A 24883-nucleotide genomic window follows, 5' to 3' on the forward strand; every position below is an offset into this window, starting at 1 on the left:
CCTCTCCTAACACTAACCCGTTGTCATGGTTGGTACATTGGTATGTTGTCATACACCCTTCATTATCAGTGAAGGAAGGGGTAATGAGGCGTGGCAGGGGAATAGGTGTGTTGTCTGGGTGGAGACAGTTTTGGATGGGAATATGCAGTCATACTTGTTCAAGGCTGTTCAAGGCTGGTGTACAGTAGCTAAGAGCAGTACATAAGGTGATTACTCTGCAGGTAAGATGATTTTAATATTTACTTTGTTAAGTTTGTTAAAGAAATTATAATCACATTATTGACCCTTATTCAACATGTTACAGTATATATTTTCATGACCATTATGCTCAATAAATACTCTCTGATAGTGATACAACTGTATGTAGGTATCAGTCCTTATTGTTGTATTTTGCGTTAGCCATAGCGCTCTCTTAATAATAATAATAATAATAATAATAACAACACAACTTTATTTGTAGCACCTTTCAAGCAGTGGTCCACAGTTAAAAGCGCTGAAAATAACAGAAAATATTTATGGCTGACATGAATAGTTTCATAGGCTTTTTAGATACATAATGAAAATTAAACTTCGACAGTACATCTAAGAAGTTTCTGTCTTTTATGACCAATTGAAAAGATCAATCAGTTTGACCATCATGTAGAAACACTTCTCCAGTGTGTTGAGTACACTATCATTTAGCAACACATATATGTACTGTACAGTTGTGCATCATAAGCATAACTGTGGTAATTGACACCGGCTACCTTGCACTGTTGTACAATAACCTCTATACGTTCACTGTACTTTCACTAATCATTCTTCTTCCTCCCCCCAACAATGTGACAGTACACTAACTTACACACAATGAGTGAATCAGCAGAAGTCGTGGCAGCCAACGTGAAAAGCAGCAGAAATGTCACCATTGAGATCAGCAACCTCACCGGCAACTATTGCTTAGTCAACCCGAAGTAAGTGGAGCCTCACAAACGCTATACAGATGCAAATGCTGCCAAATGCTCTCTAAATATTGCACTAAATAATGATCTAATCAATACACTGGTAAAGTGGAATGCCACTCACAGTTTTGGAGACACACAAACAAGCATAAGGCACTGTAACACTGATATGAAAATTGTGATATTTGGCTGCCAAATTTGCTCCCACCATGATGAAATTGAGTATTGTTCATTATTTCTCTTTTGCATCAAAGAAATTAAGACAGTGAAAAAAGTGCAGAGATTAGAATATTTATTTTAAATTGACTGTACTGTTATTGTACCAGTACATACATCACAAAATATAACATTTAAATCTTATCATCTATCTTATCTATCTTATCTTATCGAAAAGCAACTCTAACTATAGAACAATTCATCAGGGTGCCTTTTCTGCTACCTTCACTTTAAACCAGTGTCTTGCATGCTGTGCTGTGTACACAAGACTACTGTCTAGATAACACCACTTTTGTCATTAGGCAAAGAAAACATAAGGTTTATGTCTGCCCCCTGCTGGTTTAGCACTGTATTATGTCAGAATGTCTGACCTGAGTGATGGCTTGACAACGCAAGCCAATGGAACATTCCATTTGAAATGAATGGATTTCCGGTGATTATTAAGAGATTATTCATTTACATTTATGGCATTTAGCAGACGCCTTTATCCAAAGCGACTTACAACAAATACATTTGTCTAAGTAAATGTATTTGTCAATCATCAATCATCATAAGAAAAAGTAATCTATGCGAGGACTAGGGGCTATTGGCAGTCACAATGCTAGAAGAAGGAAGAATTGCTTCTTTTTTTTATTATTATTTTTTATTTTATTTATTTACAGTAGAGAAACTGTACAGTGGGGTAGTGGGAATGATTAGGAGGGACAGTTAAGATGTAGCCTGAAGAGATGTGTCTTCAATCTACGGCGGAAGATAGGTAGTGAGAAGACATATTCAAGAAGACAGAGCCTGTGTGATGCAGGCATATGATGTGTAATAGTATCAGCTTATACTGTAAATACAATTTAAATCACAATTGCATGCTGCTTTACTCAAGGTAAATAATGTTGCTCCTATTAAAAAAAACTGCCATTCTTGACACAAAGTTCATTCAAAATGTAATGTCTGTGTGCTCCAAAAGGATTTTCCTGGAGAGTGGCAACACCCCCAACCCACCCCAGCCCACGGTGCGACCTCTGAAAACCGAGGTGTGCACCTTCAGCAAGACCAGCGCCAAAGCCACAGGCAGCGTGGGTGTCCTGACCTACGACCTATTCGAGAAGACACAGAAGGACTACATTGAAACGGTGGCTCTCATGTTCGCTGTTCCCTATGATTACAACATGTACAAGAACTGGTTTGCTGTGGGAATCTACAATAAGGGCAAAGAGTGTGACGAGGCTCTGTACAAAGAGATGTACTACAACAAGGAGCAGACAGGCTTCGTCAGAGAGCAGGCCAATGGCTCCGGTATCACCTATGAGGGTAGTTACTTGGACATCAAGGCCACCATGTCACCTATGGGCAGAGCCATCATGAAGGTGGAGGTGTGGGAAAAGCTCTTCACACCCTCAATGAATCAGCAACACTAAGCTGTTATAAGCTATAGCTTTCACTTACACTGAACAGATCCTACAGCTAACACCAATGTGTACAAGAGAATCCTTCCAATGTGTCTTTACAGTTTGGTTTCTGTTTTGCTTTATGCACAAATGTAACAGTAAAAATGAATAAATAACAAACTGCCGAGATGAATGTTTTCTATGTATCTATCCATGTCATGATAGAAAAAAATGCCTGAATAAATAAATAGAGCTCAATCATGATGCAGTAAAACAGGACAGACAACTTAAGGATCCTCATTAAACATTGCCATCACTAAACTTCTCAGTCTGGTGGTTGTATGTGTGGTAGGGAGGACTAAGTAGCCAACTACAGCAGCTTTTATTAGAGGTTAGGTCCTCTGATAACAAAACAAACTACCATGGTTTCTTGACATCAGGGAAAGCATGGAAATGAACGGGCCATGTAGAAATAATGTTTATTTTATTTTCAAGAGCATACATTCTGTACAGGTTACTTAAATGTTCACATAACATTCAACAGCAAGTGCTAAGCAAAGAGTGTCACAAGTTCTGTAATTCAGAAGCCAGAGTATACACAAAGGCCATAATAACCATTCAGTAAAGTTATTTACTTAAAAAAAAAAATCCAATTCAAATCCCTGCCCCCACCTACAACTCCTCTCTATTTGTCAATAGAATTGTTGGCTCTGGTCAAATTCAGTGGATACATCCGCCTCCCAGCTCCACTTCTATCAGGCTAGGTGAGACCAGGTTGAAATTGTCCCATTGGTCCCAATACATTGGTCTCTTCCCCCATGTAGAGAAGAGAGGCTTTAGAAGGATTTACCTTTTTCTTTCTCCAAATCTGTGTCGTATTAGAAATAACCCTTGGCTTTGACAGGCTGGAGTTTCCTTGCATGCATTCTATAGAAGCACCACAACCTTCAAACATATCAGGTATTTGTGTGATGTAATAAAGCCTCATTCAGGATGATGATGTGACGTGGAAGCGTTAGAGACCTACTGGAGGCTCGGAACAATGTATTTGAACAGTTAAGTAATGAAAGATCGAAACGGTATTGAGTGGTGAGCCTCACATCCCTAGTAATGTCAATTAACCCTTAATGGGATAGTGAACTATTTGACAACTTATAGTCAAGTCAGATGGTTCCTTACCTTAAAAGTAGTCTATGGGTCACAAGAAACGTGTAATGGACATGGGTTGGAGCCGGAGAGCGGCCACATATCTGCCCTCCATACCCCTTCTTACTCCCCGCCGGCTGCCACAATATTTTGTATGTTTCCTATATTAGCTTCATTCTGTGATATACTCTGTTATGAACCCATCACAGGCTGTACACCACAGCCCTTTCATGAAATACAGTATATTATATACAGAAATGCTGGATGGTAACAAAGAGTAGCAATAAAATGAAGGCAAAGTGATGTAAATTAGAGTACATTTAAAGGGAATTAAAAATCTTAAATGTTAATTTCTCATCTGCCTTTCTAGAATGTATGTGTTGTGTTGAGAAGTCAGTAGTCTTTGTCAGGCTACGTTAACTAAAAAATGTTCCTTGTTTTGGGTGAGGAAGGAAATTGAGGGGGTGGAGTTGGAAAAGAGGTGGAATGGTTATGGGGGAGTGTAGCTGCCAAATGGTTTGCTTGCTGCACCCCCGTCTCCCCCCTCTCGCTCTTTCACACGCACACATCTGCTGTCCATTTTGAATAACAATTTTCTCCCTCAGTATAATCTCTTCCACATTAAGCAACATAAACACTTGGACTTTGAGTTTGAATCCCACAATTGCTGCCATTTATTAGCATTTCAAAGAACACTGCTGCTGAACAACAGGGATTAAAGGTAGGCTAGTTATTTCTACTGCGACACAAATCTTTACAACTCATTATCCTAAAGACAGGATATTACATAGGCTTTGTACTCCAAAGATTTGTTTTATTTGTTGACTGCACGTTAGAACAGTCTACAGTACACTAGTGTAGAGTACTGTATTCACTGTATGAACAGTAGTACTGTATTCACTGTATGAATTGCTTTTGCATGACAACCTTTTGCAAAGTTCTACCTCAGTATTTGTTTGTTTGTCATTTGTTGACTTTACAAGTCACTGTAACTTGCAGCTAACAATGTTCTATGCAATGTTCTTATTGTAAATGAATCACTGTTGAAGTAAGTGAACAGGAAATGTGCTCAAATGTATGGGTCACTTGGGAAACTCTTGCATTTATTGATTCATTTGCGTAGAGACAGATGCAATAACATTGCCATATTGAATTGAATATTGAACAAGCCAGATGCATTACACCACAACACGTTAGCATGCACTAATTTACAGTGCCCATCCCTAAATACAGTCAAATTAAAGAAAATTTAGAACATATAAAATAAACAATATATACACATACACACAACAAAAAAACAACAATAACAACAAAAAAGATAAAACAGAGAGAGGTCTACATGTTTGCTACATGTAACATATATAGCCATTCCACTCAGTGTAGCTGGCAGTACAAGTGTTTAATACAGGCACTCACTCTGCTGCAGAGTATTCTCATTATTGTCCATGTTATTTTCATTGGAGATTTGCCACGCTATGCATTCCTCTGTGGCCGGTTGCATATAAGGATCTGAGTACGTTCTCCCATACACGTTTTTCCTGGAAGGGATGTCAAACCGTCAACATGCTCTTTAAGGTTATTTACACAGCCGGCCACTGGGAACAACTGAAGGGAACAACTGCAAACTTTTGACTCAGTGGAGGACTGTCTGTCAAAGTGCACACCTCAGGGAGAGCAGAGATAGAGCGAAAAGAAGAGCAACATCACAGGGTTACACCCCCCATCCCAAATAAAAGCTGAGAATCTGTACTTTAACCTCATAGTAAATAATTGATCCAAACTTTGATCCATACAAATCCAAACTTTTGGAGTATAGAGCCAACAGAAGAAGAAATGCTTCACTCTCCGGTTACTTACGCAGGGCTGGGGTTTCCTCATTTGAATATTTTAATTACAAAATAAATAAAACATATATAGAATATATTGTATTTATGTATACTTTACTGGGAAAGTTTGATTATAATATGTGGTGCCTGGCCTTATATTGGGATTTTTTAAATTGTTTATTTTGACTATTAACTGAATATTAGGCTGCATGTAAACGTAGTCTATGACACCAGGTTGTTAGGATTACGGCTGAGTGTTAATTAACTTACAACTGAATGACACTTTATTTCTCTCCAGAATAGGACCATGAGAGGCCTTCCAGGGGTGATCTGCTATTTGGTCCTGACTGTGTCTATGGCCCTTCTCCTCAGCATCCCTGGGGCTCGGGGCGGCAACATCCTAGTCTTTCCTGTGGATGGCAGCCACTGGATCAACATGAAGATGATGATTGAAGGACTTCAAGCCCGGGGGCACCAGGTCACGGTGGTGCGCTCTGCCACTAGCTGGTACATCAAGGAGGAATCACCACATTACCGCACCATCACCATCACCCTGCCCGAGGCCATCATCATTGAGGAGCAGGACTTCTTTGTGACCTTCCTGGTAAAAATGCTGGAGATCCAGAAGGAAGGAGCGTCTTTGTTGGGTTTCATGAACTTCTACTGGGAGATGCTGACGTCTTTGTCTCTTATACACCATCAAGCTAGTCAGTTAGTAGTGGAGATGTTTGAGAACAAGACTCTAATGCAGGGTCTCCGGGACACACAGTATGATGTGGTGCTGCTGGACCCGGGCATACCCACAGGGGTCCTAGTGGCCCACGAGCTCCTGCTGCCGACTGTCTTGAACGCCCGATGGGTCACCAGCGGGGAGGGGCATTTCGTGGTGGCCCCCTCCCCGGTGTCTTACGTCCCTACATCCGGGTGGGCTGTGTCAGATAAAATGACCTTTGGGCAGAGAGTCCAGAACATGTTCTTCTACTTCCTCAACATATGCATCGATAGGTTTGTGGTAAGCCCTCACTATGATAGCCTGGTGGAAAGGTACTTTGAACCGGGCACGAACTTCTACCACCTGCTGCAGGGGACAGATATCTGGCTAATGAGGATGGATTTTGTATTTGAGTTCCCAAGGCCCACGATGCCCAACATCGTCTACATCGGCGGCTTCCAGTGTACACCACCCAAACCTCTATCTCCAGAGTTAGAGGACTTTGTCCAGAGCTCCGGCGAAGATGGCATCATTGTGATGTCCCTGGGGTCTTTGGTGAAAGGCTTGCCTGTTGAAATCACCTCAGAGATCGCAGCCGCTTTTGCCCAGCTTCCCCAGAAGGTCATATGGAGGCACTCAGGTGAGCGGCCCAACAACCTTGGCAACAACACTCTGCTAGTGAAGTGGCTGCCCCAGAACGACCTCCTGGGTCACCCCCAAACCAAGGCCTTTGTGGCCCATGGTGGCACCAATGGGGTCTATGAGGCCATTTACCACAGGGTGCCTGTGGTAGGATTACCTCTTCTGTTTGACCAGTTTGAAAACCTCTTAAGACTGGAGGTCAGGGGAGCAGCCAAGGTGCTAGATGTCACCAAGCTCTCCAGACAGAACTTTTTAGAGGCAATCCAGGAAGTCCTCCATGATCCCTCCTATAGGACCAGTATGCAGCGGCTCTCTAGCCTGCACCGGGACAAGCCCCTGCATCCTTTAGACAGCGCTTTCTACTGGATCGAGTTTGTCATGAGACACAAAGGAGCAGCACATCTGCGCACAGAATCCTACAAGATGTCCTGGTACTCCTACCATTCCCTGGATGTGATTGGCTTCCTAGTGACTGTTTTGGTTGTGCTGGTTGTCGTGATGGTGAGTTCCATCCGCTTCTTGTGTCTCAGACTATGCAGGACACGTAAACCCAAGCAGGAGTAGTGCTTGGCTTATAAGGACTACAGGAAGTGACCTGACTTTTCAATATTTTCGTAATTTGACTGCTAACAAAGCTCCTCTTTTTCTCTAAAACATACTTTGCAATAAGGGTACATTAATTAACATTAACTTTAGTTCATGATGAACTAATATATTAACAACATACAGTACTGACAAAACCTATGTGGACTTAGTTAATAGTTAATAAATGGTTTATAACTATTGTATTGGCTTTCTTCTAAATCCACCTTTCAAAAGCCAATTCTTTTAGATGCACAGACGGATATGTCAACGTGTTTCCAAACAATGTTTGACAATTTGATTAACTTACTTTTCTTGATTGCGTCTTTCTTTGGTCAATGGGTTCCTTTGAATTGTGTGATGTGTGCATTTGTGTTTGTGTTCAAACAAATAAATAAAGGTGTTCAAATCAAAATAGGCCTTCATGTATTCAAAACAAAGGTGTAAATAAATAATTATTTCTAATAATTCTTACGTTGCACGACATGGTTGACTAAACAGATGGCGTCTAACCAGGACCAGTACACCTGTCTCAATTAACAGGGACCCAGCCACGGAATACTGTATATTTCCTGTCCTTTGACTTTCATAGATGTCCACCGGGTGGCGTCATTGTCCATTTAACTGATTATTTTCTTTCTAACCAAAATTGGCTCCAACAATGTTAGTTCATGTTAGTGTAAGTATGCAGTGAATCATGCAAATGCAGCCATAGATTGGGGTTGCAAAATGATGCCGTTTTCAAGGTCACGACTATAATATAAATAGTTACTGCATGTCCTTCAGTTTGTATATTTGGTATAACTTAATTACGTTGTTTAGTTTAATTTGTTTTTCCTCTCTGTGAACTGTCATGACATGACAGCGTTTACAAATGCAATGAAGTGATACCAGATATACCAACTGAAGGACATGCAGTAGCTATTAAGTTATTAAAAGGATGTTCCACTCTATTTACTATAGTTGTCTAGCATTAGTATTCAAAGTAGTACACGACCCCAGACAGTTTTCACTTGCATTGATCGTATATATAGATTCTCAATTTCTGTCGGAATTGCCATATTTCAAAAAAGTCCATAACACTCAAACTCAATTCTGAAATGCTTTGCCAACGGTAATGTTAAATGTGTCAATTTTAGTTTGCAAATAAAATGATCTGTTTTGTTTTAAACATAATCAATACATCAGACTTATTTCCTGAGAAATGCCCAAGTAGATCTCTATGGACACTAATCAGTCCATTGGGTTGCCACGGGCGCGAAATGCGTCAGAGACAAACCAAAAATTGCATTTTGAATTGAAACTACTTTTTATTAAATAAGGTTCAATAGTGGTTTTATAAATATCGTATCAAAAAACTGAAACGGACAAATTAGCGTTACATATTATTGATTCGAGTGTTTGGAATGTGTTTAATATATCCTTATGAAATTAATGGGCTTTAAAGGGCAACACAAGCTGACCAAAGCTGCGACTAAACATTGAAAGAAGCTAGATATGCACATAAAAACGACATACTTGAGCTAGGTGACTAAATCAACTATAAGATGTAATACTATATGTTTGAAATCAGAAGTGTTCCCAAATAGAGCGGTACCAGAGATTAGTTGAAATCTTTGAAAAATATTTTTTTACGTGTCCTACACAGTGCAGATAGGGGACTTAGAGCTGCTTGGCCGGAGTAAAGCGCCATTAACATTTGCTAAGACATCGCTTTAGACTCAAACTGACCTGATCCATATTCTAGAAGTGTTGCCGAGTAGAGTGGTAAAATAGTAAAATAGAAAAATAGTTTTGTATCTGTAAAATTACATGTAACTGCATCAATATGTAAATTGTAATGATCACAATTACTTTTTCAAAATTGTATATACTTTCTGTTGGGTAATTTGTCCTTATTTCAGCAAAAATATTGTGATCCCATCACTTTCCATTAGTCTCTTAACTCACTTTTATTTTGAAACAAGAAGTCTTAGTGCAGCTATATGGAGCTTATTCCAGTTCAGAGAACCACCATGTGTAGTAATCTGGCATTTACAAACATCACTAGAATGGGTGCTATAGGTTTAACAGAGATGGTGCCTTCTCCCCTTCCGTACTCCTGTAAGTGTGGCCATTGTTACTTAGCAGGTAACCTGAGGGAGCTTGCGCCAGGTGCATGTCTGTAATGTTCCCAAAAGTGACCAGTCAATATCTCTAAACTGGATATCGTCTCTGGAGTCCTTCATGATATATTTGACCCACAATGTACATGCCACATTTAGTGGTGTTGGATTTCAGTGTTTGCCTGTGCAACACACTATGGTCACATGTTAATTTATTAGGTCTTTAAAGCATTTTTGGAGGATATAGTGCTGATTTTCGGGACCAAGATTGTCCTAGAGTAAAAAGCCTAAGTCTCCATTGAATGTGCTTAATCAAGGAGTAGGCTTAATCTGCATGAGTTGGTTTTCTGGATCCAGATTAATCCTATTCCTGGTTATTAGTCCAGTACATGCAGATAATGTGACTCATTGCAGCAATAGTTATAGTTATATGAAAAGTTATTTTGACTAAGTTATTGTATATATGTGTAGAGAGGTCTGCCATTTATGATGCATAACAGGAAAACCACTGGGTTTCCTGTGCTACATTCCCTCTGATGTTGTGTATAGCACATTCTGTTTTATTTTTGTCATATTGAAGATGAGGCATGGTGTCTCCATAGCAGTTGTGTCAGAGGTAAAGGAGGGTCCATTAGTCTACTTACAGCTTTGCATCTCACATGCGCGACCTGCCCCGTTTATCACAACTCCTGGACCTTAAATCCTTGGGCTGCTTTCAAATAATGCTGTCAAATAAAGCAACGTTTTGACAAAGACAATGACCCTGTTCAGACATGGTCTTAACAAGTGGCTAGACTTAGTATTAAAATGCATGCCCTCTGTAAATCGGTGTATGTATGCTAAGCACTGTACAGTATGTACTACAACCACACAAACTGGATCGTTCTCTCCCACTCATCCTGACTACCAAACTGACACAAATCCATGGGCTGCTTTCAAATAATGTGATTAAATTAGGAAATATAAATCCATCTTCATGAAACGAAGCATTCTAATACATAGGCTATGTGAGCTAGTATCCATTCTGTCCTGCTGCATGCAACAAAGTCTTGTCTGAGCTAAAATTTAAGTTAGTAAGCACAAGTGATAGACGCATGTGCTAGCGCAGTGCTAATGGATGTAAACAAACCAGGCAGTAGCTAATTCGGAAATGGTAAGCTCACTCCTCTCTAAAGCTCCTTGTAGTTTTCAGAACCATGTGATACCCACAAAAGTCACTCATGGTAAAATCCTCAAACTAGTAATACCTAGCTTTTGACATTTGGAAGCAGTTGTCACATGCCCACACGTTCCTAAGTTGATCTGGACAACATCAACAATTGTTGGAGTGTTCCTTTAAGTCCTTTTGAATAGAATGTTAGGCATCTCCATAATTGGCACAGTAGAATAGTGTAGACCAGTTATGTTCTTTACTGCTAAAATATTAAATGAAATACCATTCAATCAAATGTTTTTTATAGCCCTTTATACAGTTTGTCACAAAGTGTTTAATAACATAAACAATAAAAAGAACATTGGTTACCTTTCCATGTTTAAATTAATTTGAAAATAATTTCTAATTATTGCTATACCCAGTCCTAAGCTGTTGAAACATTTCAACAAAGCAGTGATGATTAGATTGGATTGTAGGACTTGTTAATCCTTGTTATCCTTGTTATCCTTGTTAATTACATTTTGTGTCTTAACAATATACAAATACATACTCAATATACATAACAATATATATTCTGATATATTCTGACACACTTGACTAGAATAGGCAGCATTGACTTCACCACAACACAGACACACTCACAACAACACTCAACATTCCCAAATTCAGTTCCTGGCCTTGCTCTTCCTGATTATCTGGAACACCAGGAAGGGGATTATACTGACAGGAATGAGGGTTAGGGTGATCACTACCCCCAGGGGTTCATCCAGAAAGAGCTGCTCCTCCTCAGGACACTCCTGGAAGTATTGGGAATGGATCAGGATGAAGAAGTCCTGCACCACGTGGTTTGGGAAGTAGCAGCCTATGGAAACACTCAGCACCTCCATGCATTTGGTCAGCTCGTTATACGGCCTGGGGTAGAGAGATCAAGTTATACCGTGAGTGTGGGGTTGAAAACAATAAAAGTGTTATGACCGTACAAAACACCAAGAAAATATCAAATGTACAAAAGTGAAGCACATACTCCGGATAATTGACAACATATAAACACATTTGTTGTTTTTGTCCAGAAACAACCCGTAGTCCCTACTCCTAGACACTTCCCTAGTCCCTACTCCTAGACACTTCCCTAGTCCCTACTCCTAGACACTTCCCTAGTCCCTACTCCCTAGACACTTCCCTAGTCCCTACTCCCTAGACACCACCTATCAGGCAAAGTGGAGCTACAGTACAATCGTCCTGCATATGCCTGACAAACTCCTTCAGATCTACACAAGTGTTGAGGGCAAAGCGGGTTGTTTCTGCACAGGGCCCCAGAGTTAGTAACAAAATAAAAAGGTAAACCAAATCTAAAAATGCTGTACACTCATTTGCTTTTCTTTATGTGTTTGGATTCATAACACAAAACTGTTCGAATGCACAATTCTATGTAACAAGAGTGAAATAATATGTGCAACTTATATAAATTATCACAAGCTGAGTGTCATAAGTGTATATGTGAATGTGTGTGTGTTAGTGTGTGTGCATGTGTATGTGTGTGTCCATGTGTGTTTGAGTACTTGAATGCATGCATGTGCACTTTTTACCAGTGTAAGTGAGGGTGTACAATACAGCCGTTGCACCCACCTTATCACACGTTTCATCTCCCTCAAAGCGGCCCTGGGAAGTATCTATCATCAAAAGCTTGCCAAGTGCATTACCGGGTCCCTCCCACTACCAACTAACAACCTTCAACCGACTTATGCGTGACTAATTGCTTTACCTCTGGCCCTGCTTTTGACAAATCTTTTTCATCTATGTGCTGTTACTGTTTGTGTTTAAAGAGGAAGTGGTCTATCCAGGAAGTTGAAAGCTACTTGGCACAAATGGAATAGTCAATGTCTGTAGGTTATTTATCAACCAAACATGTAAAAGCTTTAAGGGAATTGGGCCAGTACTCGTACAGTTTTGGACTTGCATCATAACTTGGACTTGAATCTGACCTAACACCTTTGATTCAACTCGACTTCAAATGGATGACTCGACAAATGACAGTTTAGACATATCGACATCATTTCAGCACAGGGTTACCCCTCCCACTTTCACATCCCCTTTCAACATGGGTGTGGGTCCAGAGGGCTAAGGTTAGGGTAAGGGTTAGGGTTCGGGTCAATCCTAACCCTTGGTTTGTATACAAAGATGTTGTTATTGGTATTACTGGGTGTTCTTTTGGCACTTTGTTACCTGCTTTGGAAATTATTAATATCAACAAGCACATCAAACAAAGCTAAAAGATTATACAGAAATAAGCATGTAGTTACTTGATGACTTGCTCCCAGTCACACTGGGATTCTGGGCTGATGTCAACCATTCTTTTGTTAAACTGTGTCCCGCACCACATCATGCTCCATTCCTCCAGAGCTGTATCATTGCAGTGCCGAAAGTCATAGTAATGCTCCTGATCCTGGAAGCTTTCTGGGAATACAACCAACAACTCTTATTGTTCCCCACACATTCAAAACCTACCTTCATCTATATACACTGACATATGTACTGTACATGTAGCCCCTTCACCTTCACTAAACATGTAGTATAATGAAATCAGTTGGGCATGAAACTGGTATTTTGACAGTACACATGCTCTTGCCCCAAGTTACAAACAGATTGCTAATATACTTGCTCATCACTGATGATGTTGCCATGTGAGAAAGTGATATGAAGACAGGTCAAATGCAGTTCTAGGTTTTATACTGTATTATACATGCTGATTAGTCACCTACCACCCCTCCATCAATTGGAACCCTTGTTATGCAAATCATATGGCAAGGTTCAATGCATCTACATACAAGCTAGTTTGTAAGATTGATCATACATTTGATTCAATCTGTGTGTGTGCGTGCGGGTGTGCATGTGTGTCTGTGAGACTACAGCTGGATTTCAATCAAACTTGCCTAAGCAATTAAACATTGTTTTTGCTGACCACCTACAGTCCACGTAACTCACACACACACACACACACACACACACACACACACACACACACACACACACACACACACACACACACACACACACACACACACACACACACACACACACACACACACACTCACATACCTCTTACTCTGAAACCTGGAAGCACTTACCTGGAAATTAAAGTCTACCATGCAGGAGTAGGAATAGGTTTTTACAGATCTCAAAACCATTCTATGATTTGAATTGACCTGGAAAGCTTACAAGGAGAAGAGCTACTGCTTATATTTCACAATCCAAGTGATCCAAGTCCTACAATCTTTTCAAAAGTCAAATAACATAAAAACAATGAACTATAGAATTTGTGATCTTACCATCATCTTCTTCATATGCATTGGATGACATATTTCTCTGCAACTCAGTCTCACCTGAAAATCAAGATGTTTTTAACATTATTGACAGAGAACAGTAATGAGTGAACCTTTTACCTTTTATGTATTTAAATACATATTTTGGATGCCACTCAATGACCAAAGTCTCAAGAGGCTTCCATCTACCTTGTACAAGCACCCCAAAACAGGAAGAAAATAGCCACTAAAGCAATGGCAATAATTTACTTTTAATAAAATTTAAACAGCTATAAGAAAGCAGAAATGCCATTACAAAAGTCTAGTCATTCATATCACAAAGGAGTAGCAGAGCAATAGCATGAGTGGCAAAAGAGGGTAAGTGGCAGAATACATACCCAAGACCAGAACAGGGAAGAGCAGGAAGAACAGCATGGTAGATCCTTATAGATCCTTGGGGCCAGAAGAAATCCAGGGCCAGTAAATAGCCTTTTAAATGGATGTCAATACACAGGTCTCTACAGAAATGCTGAGGAGGGAGTGGGTTAAGGAGCAGGCCTACCCCTGTTTTCCTAGCACTGTTGACAGACAGCTCCTAACAAACCACTGGTTCTATATCATGGCCAGATGTACACAGATAGAGACGAAGGAGAAAAGTGAATGTGGAAGTAGGAGGGGCTACAGACAGCAATTACTATGTTCCTTGAGAGATGGACAATCTAGATATGGAAAGTCCTAGGGGAGTGGCCAAGTATGCACTTACAGGAGTAAATCTGGAAATGTTGCAAGCTGTTTGCTGTATGCATGATAGCCACTGAATTCATAGCTATACTGTACATAGAATAGGCTGACATGTGAATTTGAATAAAAGAGGGATGAGAAATAGCATATTATTTAAAGGGGGAGAAAACATATCTAAGATTTAAGGCTTGAAATGATTATCTTTTATCCAAGGCCATTTTTGTATGAGGATTTGCTATTTTGTATGAGATTTGCCTTTGTTCTCTGCTATTGGTGTCTGCCAACATGAGGAGCAAAGAGACGTCAATGGAAGTCAAGGAAGCCATTATGAGGCTGAAATATCAGAAAAATCAATCGGAAACATAGCCAGAACCTTAGACTTACCAAAATCAACAGTTTGTAACATCATTAAAAAGGAAAGATAGCACTGGTGAGCTCAGCAATTGCAGATAGGCTGCTCGGCCAAGGAAGACTTCTACAGTGGATGACCACAGAATGCTCACCATAATTAAGAAAAAAACTAACCCTAATTGTCCCACAGATCAGGAACACTCTCCAGGAGTTGGCGTGCATGTGTCAGAGACTAGAGCAAAAGGTAGGTTTGAAGAAAAAAGCATCTGCCCAAGATTTACAGCATACCACCTCATCTGTGAAACATGGTGGAGGGGGTGCTATGGTTCGGATGGCGCTTCATCATACAGTAAGACAATGACCCCAGACATACTTCCAAAGCAACTGGGGAGTTTTTCAGGGCCAGAAAATGTACATGCATTTAATTTCCTGATGATTTTAGGTAAAAAGACCTCAAAACAAGCGACAACTGAAGATGACTGCAGTACAGTCCTGACAGTGCATCACCAGAGAATATACCCAGCGTCTGGTGGGGTCAGTGGGTGGCAGACTTCAGGCAGTTATTGCATACAAAGGATTGTCGACCAAATACTAAACATGAGTACTTTATTTGGACTTTAGATGATTTTCTCAATACTTTTGGAGCCCTGAAATAGGGGGAGTATGTTTAAAAAATGTTGTACTTTTTAAATGGTGAACCCAATGTGAAAAAAACCATTAAATTGAAGCTGAGAATCTCTACTTTGACCCCATATTAATTGTTTGATTTCCCAAAAGAAGCCCAAAGAAGACAAAATGCTTCCTCTTTCCAATACTTTTGGAGGGCACTGTATCTCACTTTTTTTCAACTACCCAGAAAATCTTATCAACCAATAAGATTAGAAATTATACTGAAAACAATGTAGAAGTGCATGAAGTATGGTTATAAGTAGACCACATTTTCCTGCAGGACTCCCAGACCCTCCATCCAAATTATGACTATGAATTGATGCGCTATTCTGACATATATATTTAGAATTTATATTGAAACTATGCTGGATGTATGCTTTTGTTTCGTTCGGATCTGTGTTGTAATGACAGGTCTGTTTGCTACAGTTGTCATAGGGAACAACTTCACCAATAGGTTGAAATCTAGTTTTTTTTTTTTTTTTAATTTAATCTTGTTTTGTGCAGACATGTTTTATTAGCATGTAAGTGTGACACCATCTTTTTGAACTTATGTACTGTGCCGGTGGCCATAAAAAATATGTCCCAAAAATATGTAAAAAAATAAAATAAAATAAATAAAGCTAAAAAAAAGTCCATTTTTGGGCACCCCTTTTGAAATGGATTTAGACATCCCAAATAACATTTGTACCAAATTCGCTGTTTTAATCCACCACATATCGATTTCATTATATTTTGATGCTAAAGAACCGGACTATAAGTGGAAAAAACTTTGACTATGATTTATTTTTTTATTGGTTACATTTTTTAAGATGGCGCAATGCAGGCCTTTCCAAGGATTTGCATTACATTTGCACAAAAACGTTTATTTTATTCAAGAAATTCTAATGATAATATCGGCCATATACACTCACCGGCCACTTCATTAGGTACACCTGTTCAACTGCTCGGTAACGCAAATATCTAATCAGCCAATCACATGGCAGCAACTCAATGCATTTAGGCATGTAGACATGGTCAAGACAACCTGCTGAAGTTCAAACTGAGCATCAGAATGGGGAAGAAAGGTGATTTAAGTGACTTTGAACGTGGCATGGTTGTTGGTGCCAGACGGGCTCGTCTGAGTATTTCAGAAACTGCTTATCTACTGGGATTTTCACGCACAAACATCTCTAGGGTTTACAGAGAATGGTCAGAAAAAGAGAAAATATCCAGTGAGCGGCAGTTCTCTGGGCGAAAATGCCTTGTTGATGCCAGAGGTCAGAGGAGAATGGCCAGACTGGTTCGAGATGATAGAAAGGCAACAGTAACTCAAATAACCACATGTTACAACCAAGGTATGCAGAAGACCATCTCTGAATGCACAACATGTCAAACCTTGAAGCAGATGGGTTACAAAAGGGGGTCCAACCCAGTACTAGCAAGGTGTACCTAATAAAGTGGCCGGTAAGTGTAAGTATGATATGCTATAGGTGTGAACAGACCAATATGTTTTCTCTCCCTTTACAGAGAAGGTACATACGTACTGAACTTGACTGCGATGCAACTGCATGTTCTCACATTCTCAGAATTCAAAAACTGCAGAAGATACACTGATTCCTTATCTCATCTGATTGGACAGTTTTTATGTGTGTGTGTGTGTGTGTGTGTGTGTGTGTGTGTGTGTGTGTGTGTGTGTGTGTGTGTGCACGCGCATGCACGTCTGTGCGTGTGTGTCTGTGGAGAGCTGGTGGCCACATTCCTGCTGTCAGATAGCCATTTCACAGGCTCTTAAGGGACTCCCCTCCCCATCTGAGTAGCTCAGAGAGACAATGGTCTGAAAAAGACACACTCTACTCTGGAAACAGGAAACTTCCTGTTTGACATGAAAGATTGGAGCGACTGTTAAAACAAACACAAATAATATGCACACAAACGAGCACACAAACGAGCAAGCACACACACACACGCTTTTCACATGCTTTCACATCACAATGTTTGTTACTCTTTGGACCAAAGTTGATAAATCTCCCTGAACTGTCTTAAAATCTCAGTCCTCAACATGTTGGATTGTTAAAACAGCTTAGTTTAGATTCAAAAGGGATATTCCCTGTAAAAAAAAAAGTGCATTGAATCCATTCACCACATATAACCATAACCTTTTACAGTACACATTGGGTGCTTTAAGTTCAGGTAATGACCCAATAGGTTCAAGAAAATAAAGAGCAAAAAGCAATTCATCTTTCTACATGGGCCTTAATGTGCAGGATGTCTGGGGCTTTCAATGGGCATTGTCTACAACACTGTCTGCAGAGACAGGAAACTCAACAGTGCTCTGGCATTGAGGGGCTGGTTGATGCTGAAAGACATTGTTTAGGAACCCCCTTGGAAAGGGGTTCTGGAACGCCAGTTAAGGATGCATGGCAGCTCAATACCGTCCTATCATCATTTGATCAGATTAATTTGTTCAATTTTGTTTGTATAGGCTTATATGCAATGTGTAGACCTATAAAATCGCCCATCCAATGATTAATTAGATGCCTAAATCTGACAGAATAAATACATATAACCTATTTTTAAACATATTACCAAGAATCAGATGTGCTCATTAGTGTGCACTAAAATGAATGAATACGTTTGCTGTAGTAGTGTATATACTGTACTGTAGGCTAGTTGTGGAGTACCCTGTTTAAAGACTGCTTTAACACTGCTCATGTCTGTTGTCAACTATTGTTTCTGTAATGTTTTCTGTTTAGATTATTAAAGTCACAATTTCTAATTCGAAAAAACAACAAAACGTCAGCCTCGGCACATAAAGGTGAGGGATGGGGTTGGATAAATGTTTCCACAGTCTGTAAGATCAACAAGAAAGTTTTAAACAGCATTGCAGGTAAGGCAGATGTTGTATTTCATACTATTATGAGCCACAGGTACTTTGTGTTGTGATATCTGACATATGCATCATTCATTCAACACATAATATGATTACACAGATGCTGTTAATAACAACCCATTCCTCCAATTACCAATGACTACATAATTCAAAGGATAGATGCAAACATATACAAATATGACGGTAAGGATGCAAACACTTTTAGCTTCACACCTGCTTGTAGGGAGGTCAAACAGTTTCTCATCAGCTTGTCAACCACAAACCTCAACAAAAGAAGGAAGATAATAAAATCAGAGAGTCTGAGAGGCTGGTGAGAAACGTATAAACACTTGGTTAACTAGAAAAACAGTTTCCACATGCAAAAAAGCCAAAACCACAGCAGTCACATGGTCTACAGTATATCTCACTCCTACCTAAAAGTGTGTGTTGTTTGTCATCTACTACCAGAGTGACAAGCAGTTTGTTTTTCTATGCCGCTGCAGTATTGTTGTTTGGTTAGGGCACCTCCTGTTGCACACTTGGATGTGCATGAACTATCTTCTGCATCTAAAGCAGTGTTCTTCACGCCTTGTCCTGGAAAGCCATGTGCGCATCGGCTTTTCTTCCTGTCCAACACTAACCACTAAATGATTTATCGCAGATAATAGTTATTTTCATGTAGACCTATGGCTTTCACTTCAGCAGGCAAAAACTACAGGAGAATAGTTCTGGAATAGCAGGGACTCTAAACGTGTATCGGCTGAGGTTTAGTAAACAGTTGAATTTCATTTTATGCGTAGCTTCACTCAAAGGCTATTAGGTTGCTGTTAGAACGAAATGACGAGAGGGCTGAATGAATATCAAACATTTTGTGTTATAAAAACATTATGTAGGCTAATAAGCACTCTTAAAAGTTTTTTGCAGCTCACACCTGGTGCGACCAACAATTTTCACTCGCACAGCAAGGTCAAATGGTCGGACTCTGGAGCCGTGCCCTAGCCCTGTTTGGCCTCATAAGGACCAGGGGGGTAGAGGAGGGTATAAGCCAGAGTTTTAAGCACTGAAAAAGCAATGGAAAAGCAATTGGCCTTGGCACTGGCACACATGGTATAAGGCCAGCTGTGGAAAGCCAGCTACTGAAGGGCATTATTAGTTGATCATTTCAATCAGGTGTTAGTGCTGGGCTGGAACAAAAGCCAGAGAGCGATATACCTGGAGTATGTTAATTACTTTTTGTACAATTTTACGCAGAAATTCCACATCATCTCATAATACATTGGCATGTTACGTTGAGTCAACATTGATGTGCCCAGTGGGATAGAAAGGTCAGGAAGGGTGGAAGATGGTTATGAACAGGTCATGATCACAACTACCCGGCAACACCCAGGTGTTAAGTGCACACTAAGGCCAAACAGTCTTTCCTCCTAAAACCTCACACACACACACACACACACACACACACACACACACACACACACACACACACACACACACACACACACACACACACACACACACACACACACACACACACACACACACACTCTCTCTGAACCATCAACAGAGTGCACCAGGTGCAACCAGTATGACCGAAACATGAACTGATAATGCTCAGCCCACCACACCGTAAACAAGATTTTTAACAAATTCTAGCATAATTATGCATGACATTCTACTATTCTATAATGGCTGTCAGTAATACACTTAGAATTTCATACACTCATTATACACTACTCATTTCAGCATTGAATTCTAATTCATGAATTCAGTTTAAATTGAAATCCTGACATGACCAAAGTGAACTGACTCCAACCCTGACATGCTTAATGATTTGTGATAAAATGGTTTATTGTAATAACACAATCTAAATTGGTTGACACCAGTGTTATATTCACAACATACCCACGATACCCATGATACCCATGATATACCCGCTCCACGCTGTGCCTAACAACACCCCTTACAGTTGTGGTATATTTGCAATATACTGTACCACATACTCTTGTGCCTTATTGCTTAATTCTACTGTCCTGTACATTGCTAGTGAGATTATTAAGGACTCTCGGAACACACATCAGTTATTTAAAATGATGTTGCATCAAAGCTACTCTTGAACATCTCTCTGACGATGGACAGAAGGTTCCAGATGACTTTTCAGAAAACCCTCTGTGATAATCTTTTGCAAGGTGTCAAATGATAACACACATTTGTAGCTAATTCAGTTTAGCGTTTGTTTAAATACAAACCTTAATTGGACACAAGTGATCATACACAAAGAAGTGAAATGCTTACAGCCTGAAATTGCATTACATTTGTAATACATCATTATGAGAAACGTACATTCTGCTGACTTTGTGGGTCATGCCAACACAGTCAGCAAAACAATGCTCTTCTTTGATAGGCTAACAGCTGTTTCGGGTGCAGGTGTTACCCAGAGACGGACATCTTCCCAACACAGCCAGAGCTACAGGGGAGGGCCTCAGGACATGTCTGTCACTCCAGACAACACAAGTAAGTACACCTCATTCCAGATAATTTAGTTTATTGTTGAAAAAGGAAAATAGGATAATTCATACAATATTCTAAATATGGTAACACTTTACTTAAAACATAGTTCATAACGCATTATAAGTCTTGTTATAAGCATGTGTTACAGCATCATAATGTCTTATTATCAACCGTGTTTTAAGAAAAAGGTCGAAACCACACAATGAATGATTCACTTTTGGGAACAGCAACCAGTGTGTGGATTTTTTCCCATGTGGTTATAGACAGACATAACATGTTTTGATATATGATGACATTATAAAGCATCATGGTCCATTCATGTGCTGACTTTATACGGCATCATAAAAAAATAATTTTAATTCGGCACTCACACAGTTGTTAACAACCAGGCAACATGAGACTGTCATTTCAAATGCATACAGTAATTAGCAGAATTAATAAAACACTTTATTAGTTCATATTAGTAAGTCTGTTACAATATTGGATAATATTAGATACTTCCAAACTGCCTTATTTTTGCATCAAAAGTAATGTAAAAGTTGTGAAGATTACTATGACAATTTGTCAAACTTTTAATTAGTAATTTAAACTAGTTTAACTAGTGATGCAGTGTAACTGATTCTCCATCGCACAGTGTTTCCTACCAGGTACCTGTGATCTAAGGGTTTCACTCGCTATAATATCGTCGAATCTCAATTCGTAACTTTAGTTGAATGACAATGTATTGTCAAAATAATTCTGACCTCAAATACCAGTTTTTGACCTATTCTCTATTTAAAATGTTGTATTTGTGACATATTGGACAGCATATGAATTTAGCATATGAATGTTATGTGACACATACAATACAATAATTCTGTATTGAATGCACTGGGCTTGGCTGGCACAGTACTGATTTGAGGTCTAAGCATACACACACCCTTGACACAAGTAGTTTTATAGCAAAATGAACAGCCTTACCTCATTGCCTATTTAGCTGATACCCACATAACTTTATATGCATGTTTTATACATTACTTTTAGTGTAATTTGGATTCTGTACATGTCTTACTACAATCTTAATCTACTACACAATTTAAAAAGTTATATTGACCTGACAATGTTAAAATAAATCATTGTAAAATCTAAAAACATTTTTCAGTATCTGCACAGTCAGTTTCTTCTTACCTTTCTTGCTACAGTCGTCCACTATGCCCAATTTCACTAGGAACCATTAATGCAACAAAAGCAACAAGCAATAAGCAACAGACTTAATATCAGTTATCTGGTGTGTGAATCAGAGATGAAATGAAACATGGTAGCTGCGGAAACCAGCCATAAATACTCTTGGCATGCGACAGTGACTGATATATAGACTTTCAAGTCTGCCCACAGCTTCTCTCCCAGCAACGGTTTGCTGTCGGTGTCACGCAACCTGGGCTGCTATGACTGAAATATCACAGCCGCTTACTCAAACTGCCCCAAAATAATAGAGTGTTCGTGACAATGCTTTGCTTTTGTGGTTAGGATAGGATTCTTGTGAATGTTTTACTGTAATGGTACTTTTTTGAATGTTACCCACACTTACTGTAAGCCCTATTTTTAAGACTTATCTTGGATTATTGTCTTAAATTTGTATTTCTTTATATTTTCACCAAAAATATATTTGTAAAATGAATAAACCAAATTATATTTGTTCAGTTATATACAGTATGAGTTATTTCAGTGCTAATATGACTGTTTTATTAAAGCAGATATGGACCTCACAAGCCAACATGACAACAGCGATTACTACAGTAATGACTACAATGATGGCTATAGTGTGACGGAAGACTATGACTTCAACTACACCTCCACCAGTTATGATGGATTACAGCTTCCTGAGCTGTGTGAGGTTAGCAAGCAGCTGCTCACCATAAAGATGTTCCAGACCTGTGTGTTTGTCCTGGTCTTCCTCCTTGGTGTGCTGGGGAACTCCCTGGTGATCGCCACCTTTGCCTGTTACCGCCGCCTCCGCCTACGCTCCATGACCGATGTCTTCCTCTTCCACCTGGCCTTGGCTGACCTCCTCCTCCTCCTCACTCTGCCTCTCCAGACTGGGGACATCCTCCTGGACCGCTGGGTGTTTGGGGTCCCCCTCTGCAAGGTTACGCGTGCTAGCTACGCCATCAACACCTACAGCGGCTTACTGCTGCTAGCTTGCATTAGCATTGACCGCTACGTAGTGGTGGTGCAGGCCCAGAGGTTGCTAAGGCTACGTAGCCGGATGCTAATGGGTGGGAAGCTTGCCTCACTGGGCGTGTGGCTGGTTGCCCTGCTCCTCAGCCTGCCCGAGATCCTCTTCTCCGGGGTGGAGGTAGTGGAAGGAGAGGCACATTGCGGGATGCGTGTTCGGATGAAAGTCAAAATGGCCGCCCGTGGGGCCCTGATTGCCGGCTTCTGTCTGCCTTTCCTGGTCATGGTAGTGTGCTACTCCCTTATAGGCCGGGTTCTGTGTGAGGGGCGCGGACAGGGGCAGGGATGGAGGCGCCAACGTACCCTGAGGCTCATGGTTGCGCTGGTGGCCATATTCCTGCTCTTCCAGCTGCCCTACACCGTGGTGCTCTCCCTCATGATGGCAGGGCCTGGGCAGACCTGCACCCAGTGGGGCGGCATCCTGGTGGGGGAGTACATTACGCGCACCCTGGCGTACACCCGCTGCTGCGTCAACCCCATACTATATGCCCTAGTGGGGGTGCGCTTCCGGAACGACGTGCTGAAGCTGCTCCATGACACAGGCTGCGTATGCTGGGTCCAGCTCAAGCCACACCCGGAGACCTGCAGCTCAGTGTCCCCCTCCTCCCTGGGGATCACTATGACCTCTGCTTCCCCCCCCATGTCACCTTGCGCCTGGCCTCCTAACAATCCACCCAACACCAAATATCAGTATCCATAGCAAGCCACCTTTCCAGTGACTCACCCTAAACATTTCTCTTCTCTCCTACCTGCTTCGGAAATAACCTGCTTCGGAATGAATCATCTTGTAGTCAGAACCTCCCCCTATAAATATTGTTCTATTTTATGAAGGTTTTTATCTGGATACTTTTCTGAATAATCTCTGTAATTGTTTTTTGTCCTCACCTTAACTGTGAACTGTACATTGAAAAACTCACGTCATCTGAACCCATGTGTATTTTGTATCCCTTTACCTTGTTATATTTTGTGAAAGTATTATAAAAGAATTGATCAAGAAAATAAGTGTACATTGAAATAAAATAAAATAAATGTTTCACATGAACCCACACGATACTGTATGTCATTTGTATCCCCCAACCACAAAGAAAGTGAGATGAAAGAAAAACACATTATCACACACTCCTAAGAATGTTTCTCCCTCTCATGAGACTCTAGAAACTTGTGGTGAAGATAAATCAAGATAAGAAAAGCAATGTCACATGTTTTGTCATGTGTCATGTCAAGCTGGTGCCTGCCTTATGAGTTGTAGGAGATTGAGAAAGGGTAAGGTCAAAAAAGGAGAGAAGGGGAAGAAAACCAAAAGAGTGTGTGCCGTCCTTAGGGAAGAAGCTGAGAGAGACCTTTATCGGTAGATAGCGACAATGTTAAGTTTGACAGAAACAGCATAGAATTCAAATTAAGATATAAACAGCTGTCATAGAGAAGGAACTTGACATTTCCACTGAGGTGAGATGAGGAGGCCTGTTCCACACCCCGACCACAGGGTCTGGGGGACTGATAAAAGGAGTAGACAGAGAAGAGGGCTGCTGGAGTTGCAGTGTTCTCTGTGGC

At 40.3% G+C, this 24883-nt stretch overlaps 4 protein-coding genes across 5 annotated transcripts; 3 read left to right on the forward strand and 1 right to left on the reverse strand.

The window, feature by feature from the left end:
* The first annotated feature begins 107 nt into the window (after positions 1 to 107).
* LOC310817615 (DELTA-sagatoxin-Srs1a-like) lies at positions 108 to 2721 on the forward strand. Its single transcript, XM_083688261.1, has 3 exons — positions 108 to 221; positions 829 to 950; positions 2116 to 2721. The coding sequence occupies exons 2-3, from the start codon at positions 847 to 849 to the stop codon at positions 2564 to 2566; spliced, it is 555 nt and encodes a 184-aa protein (XP_083544387.1). The 5' UTR covers positions 108 to 221; positions 829 to 846; the 3' UTR covers positions 2567 to 2721.
* A 1660-nt stretch (positions 2722 to 4381) lies between these two features.
* On the forward strand, positions 4382 to 7849 carry LOC310817451 (UDP-glucuronosyltransferase 1-2-like). Its single transcript, XM_083688058.1, has 2 exons — positions 4382 to 4403; positions 5807 to 7849. Exon 2 carries the CDS (start codon positions 5816 to 5818, stop codon positions 7424 to 7426), a length of 1611 nt encoding a protein of 536 aa, XP_083544184.1. The 5' UTR covers positions 4382 to 4403; positions 5807 to 5815; the 3' UTR covers positions 7427 to 7849.
* Positions 7850 to 10997: 3148 nt separating this feature from the next.
* LOC310817479 (receptor activity-modifying protein 1) lies at positions 10998 to 14608 on the reverse strand. Its single transcript, XM_083688096.1, has 4 exons — positions 14400 to 14608; positions 14029 to 14082; positions 13003 to 13156; positions 10998 to 11614 (listed from the first exon to the last, which is right to left on the reverse strand). Exons 1-4 carry the CDS (start codon positions 14434 to 14436, stop codon positions 11368 to 11370), a joined length of 492 nt encoding a protein of 163 aa, XP_083544222.1. The 5' UTR covers positions 14437 to 14608; the 3' UTR covers positions 10998 to 11367.
* Positions 14609 to 21080: 6472 nt separating this feature from the next.
* Positions 21081 to 24372, forward strand: ccr10 (chemokine (C-C motif) receptor 10). Of its 2 annotated transcripts, none has more exons than XM_083688265.1 (2): positions 21081 to 21121; positions 22849 to 24372. In XM_083688265.1, exons 1-2 carry the CDS (start codon positions 21097 to 21099, stop codon positions 24030 to 24032), a joined length of 1209 nt encoding a protein of 402 aa, XP_083544391.1. In that variant the 5' UTR covers positions 21081 to 21096; the 3' UTR covers positions 24033 to 24372. The 2 variants fall into 2 exon arrangements, with proteins under 2 accessions (XP_083544391.1, XP_083544392.1); XM_083688266.1 differs by having other exon boundaries at positions 22852 to 24372.
* The last annotated feature ends 511 nt before the right edge of the window (positions 24373 to 24883 follow it).

This window comes from Argentina silus (genome assembly GCF_951799395.1).
Source record: "Argentina silus genome assembly, chromosome: 16".
In the NCBI taxonomy this organism is placed as follows: domain Eukaryota; kingdom Metazoa; phylum Chordata; class Actinopteri; order Argentiniformes; family Argentinidae; genus Argentina; species Argentina silus.

Excerpts from the sequence above, each read along its gene's own strand:
- LOC310817615 (XM_083688261.1), top strand. The coding sequence starts at position 847 with ATGAGTGAATCAGCAGAAGTCGTGGCAGCCAACGTGAAAAGCAGCAGA. Across the intron at positions 951-2,115 it reads TATTGCTTAGTCAACCCGAA|GATTTTCCTGGAGAGTGGCA; the intron begins GTAAGTGGAGCC and ends GTGCTCCAAAAG.
- LOC310817451 (XM_083688058.1), top strand. The coding sequence starts at position 5,816 with ATGAGAGGCCTTCCAGGGGTGATCTGCTATTTGGTCCTGACTGTGTCT.
- LOC310817479 (XM_083688096.1), bottom strand. The coding sequence starts at position 14,436 with ATGCTGTTCTTCCTGCTCTTCCCTGTTCTGGTCTTGG. Across the intron at positions 14,083-14,399 it reads CTTCCCTGTTCTGGTCTTGG|GTGAGACTGAGTTGCAGAGA; the intron begins GTATGTATTCTG and ends CTTGATTTTCAG. Across the intron at positions 11,615-13,002 it reads GACTGGGAGCAAGTCATCAA|GCCGTATAACGAGCTGACCA; the intron begins GTAACTACATGC and ends TCTCTACCCCAG.
- ccr10 (XM_083688265.1), top strand. The coding sequence starts at position 21,097 with ATGTCTGTCACTCCAGACAACACAA. Across the intron at positions 21,122-22,848 it reads TGTCACTCCAGACAACACAA|CAGATATGGACCTCACAAGC; the intron begins GTAAGTACACCT and ends GTTTTATTAAAG.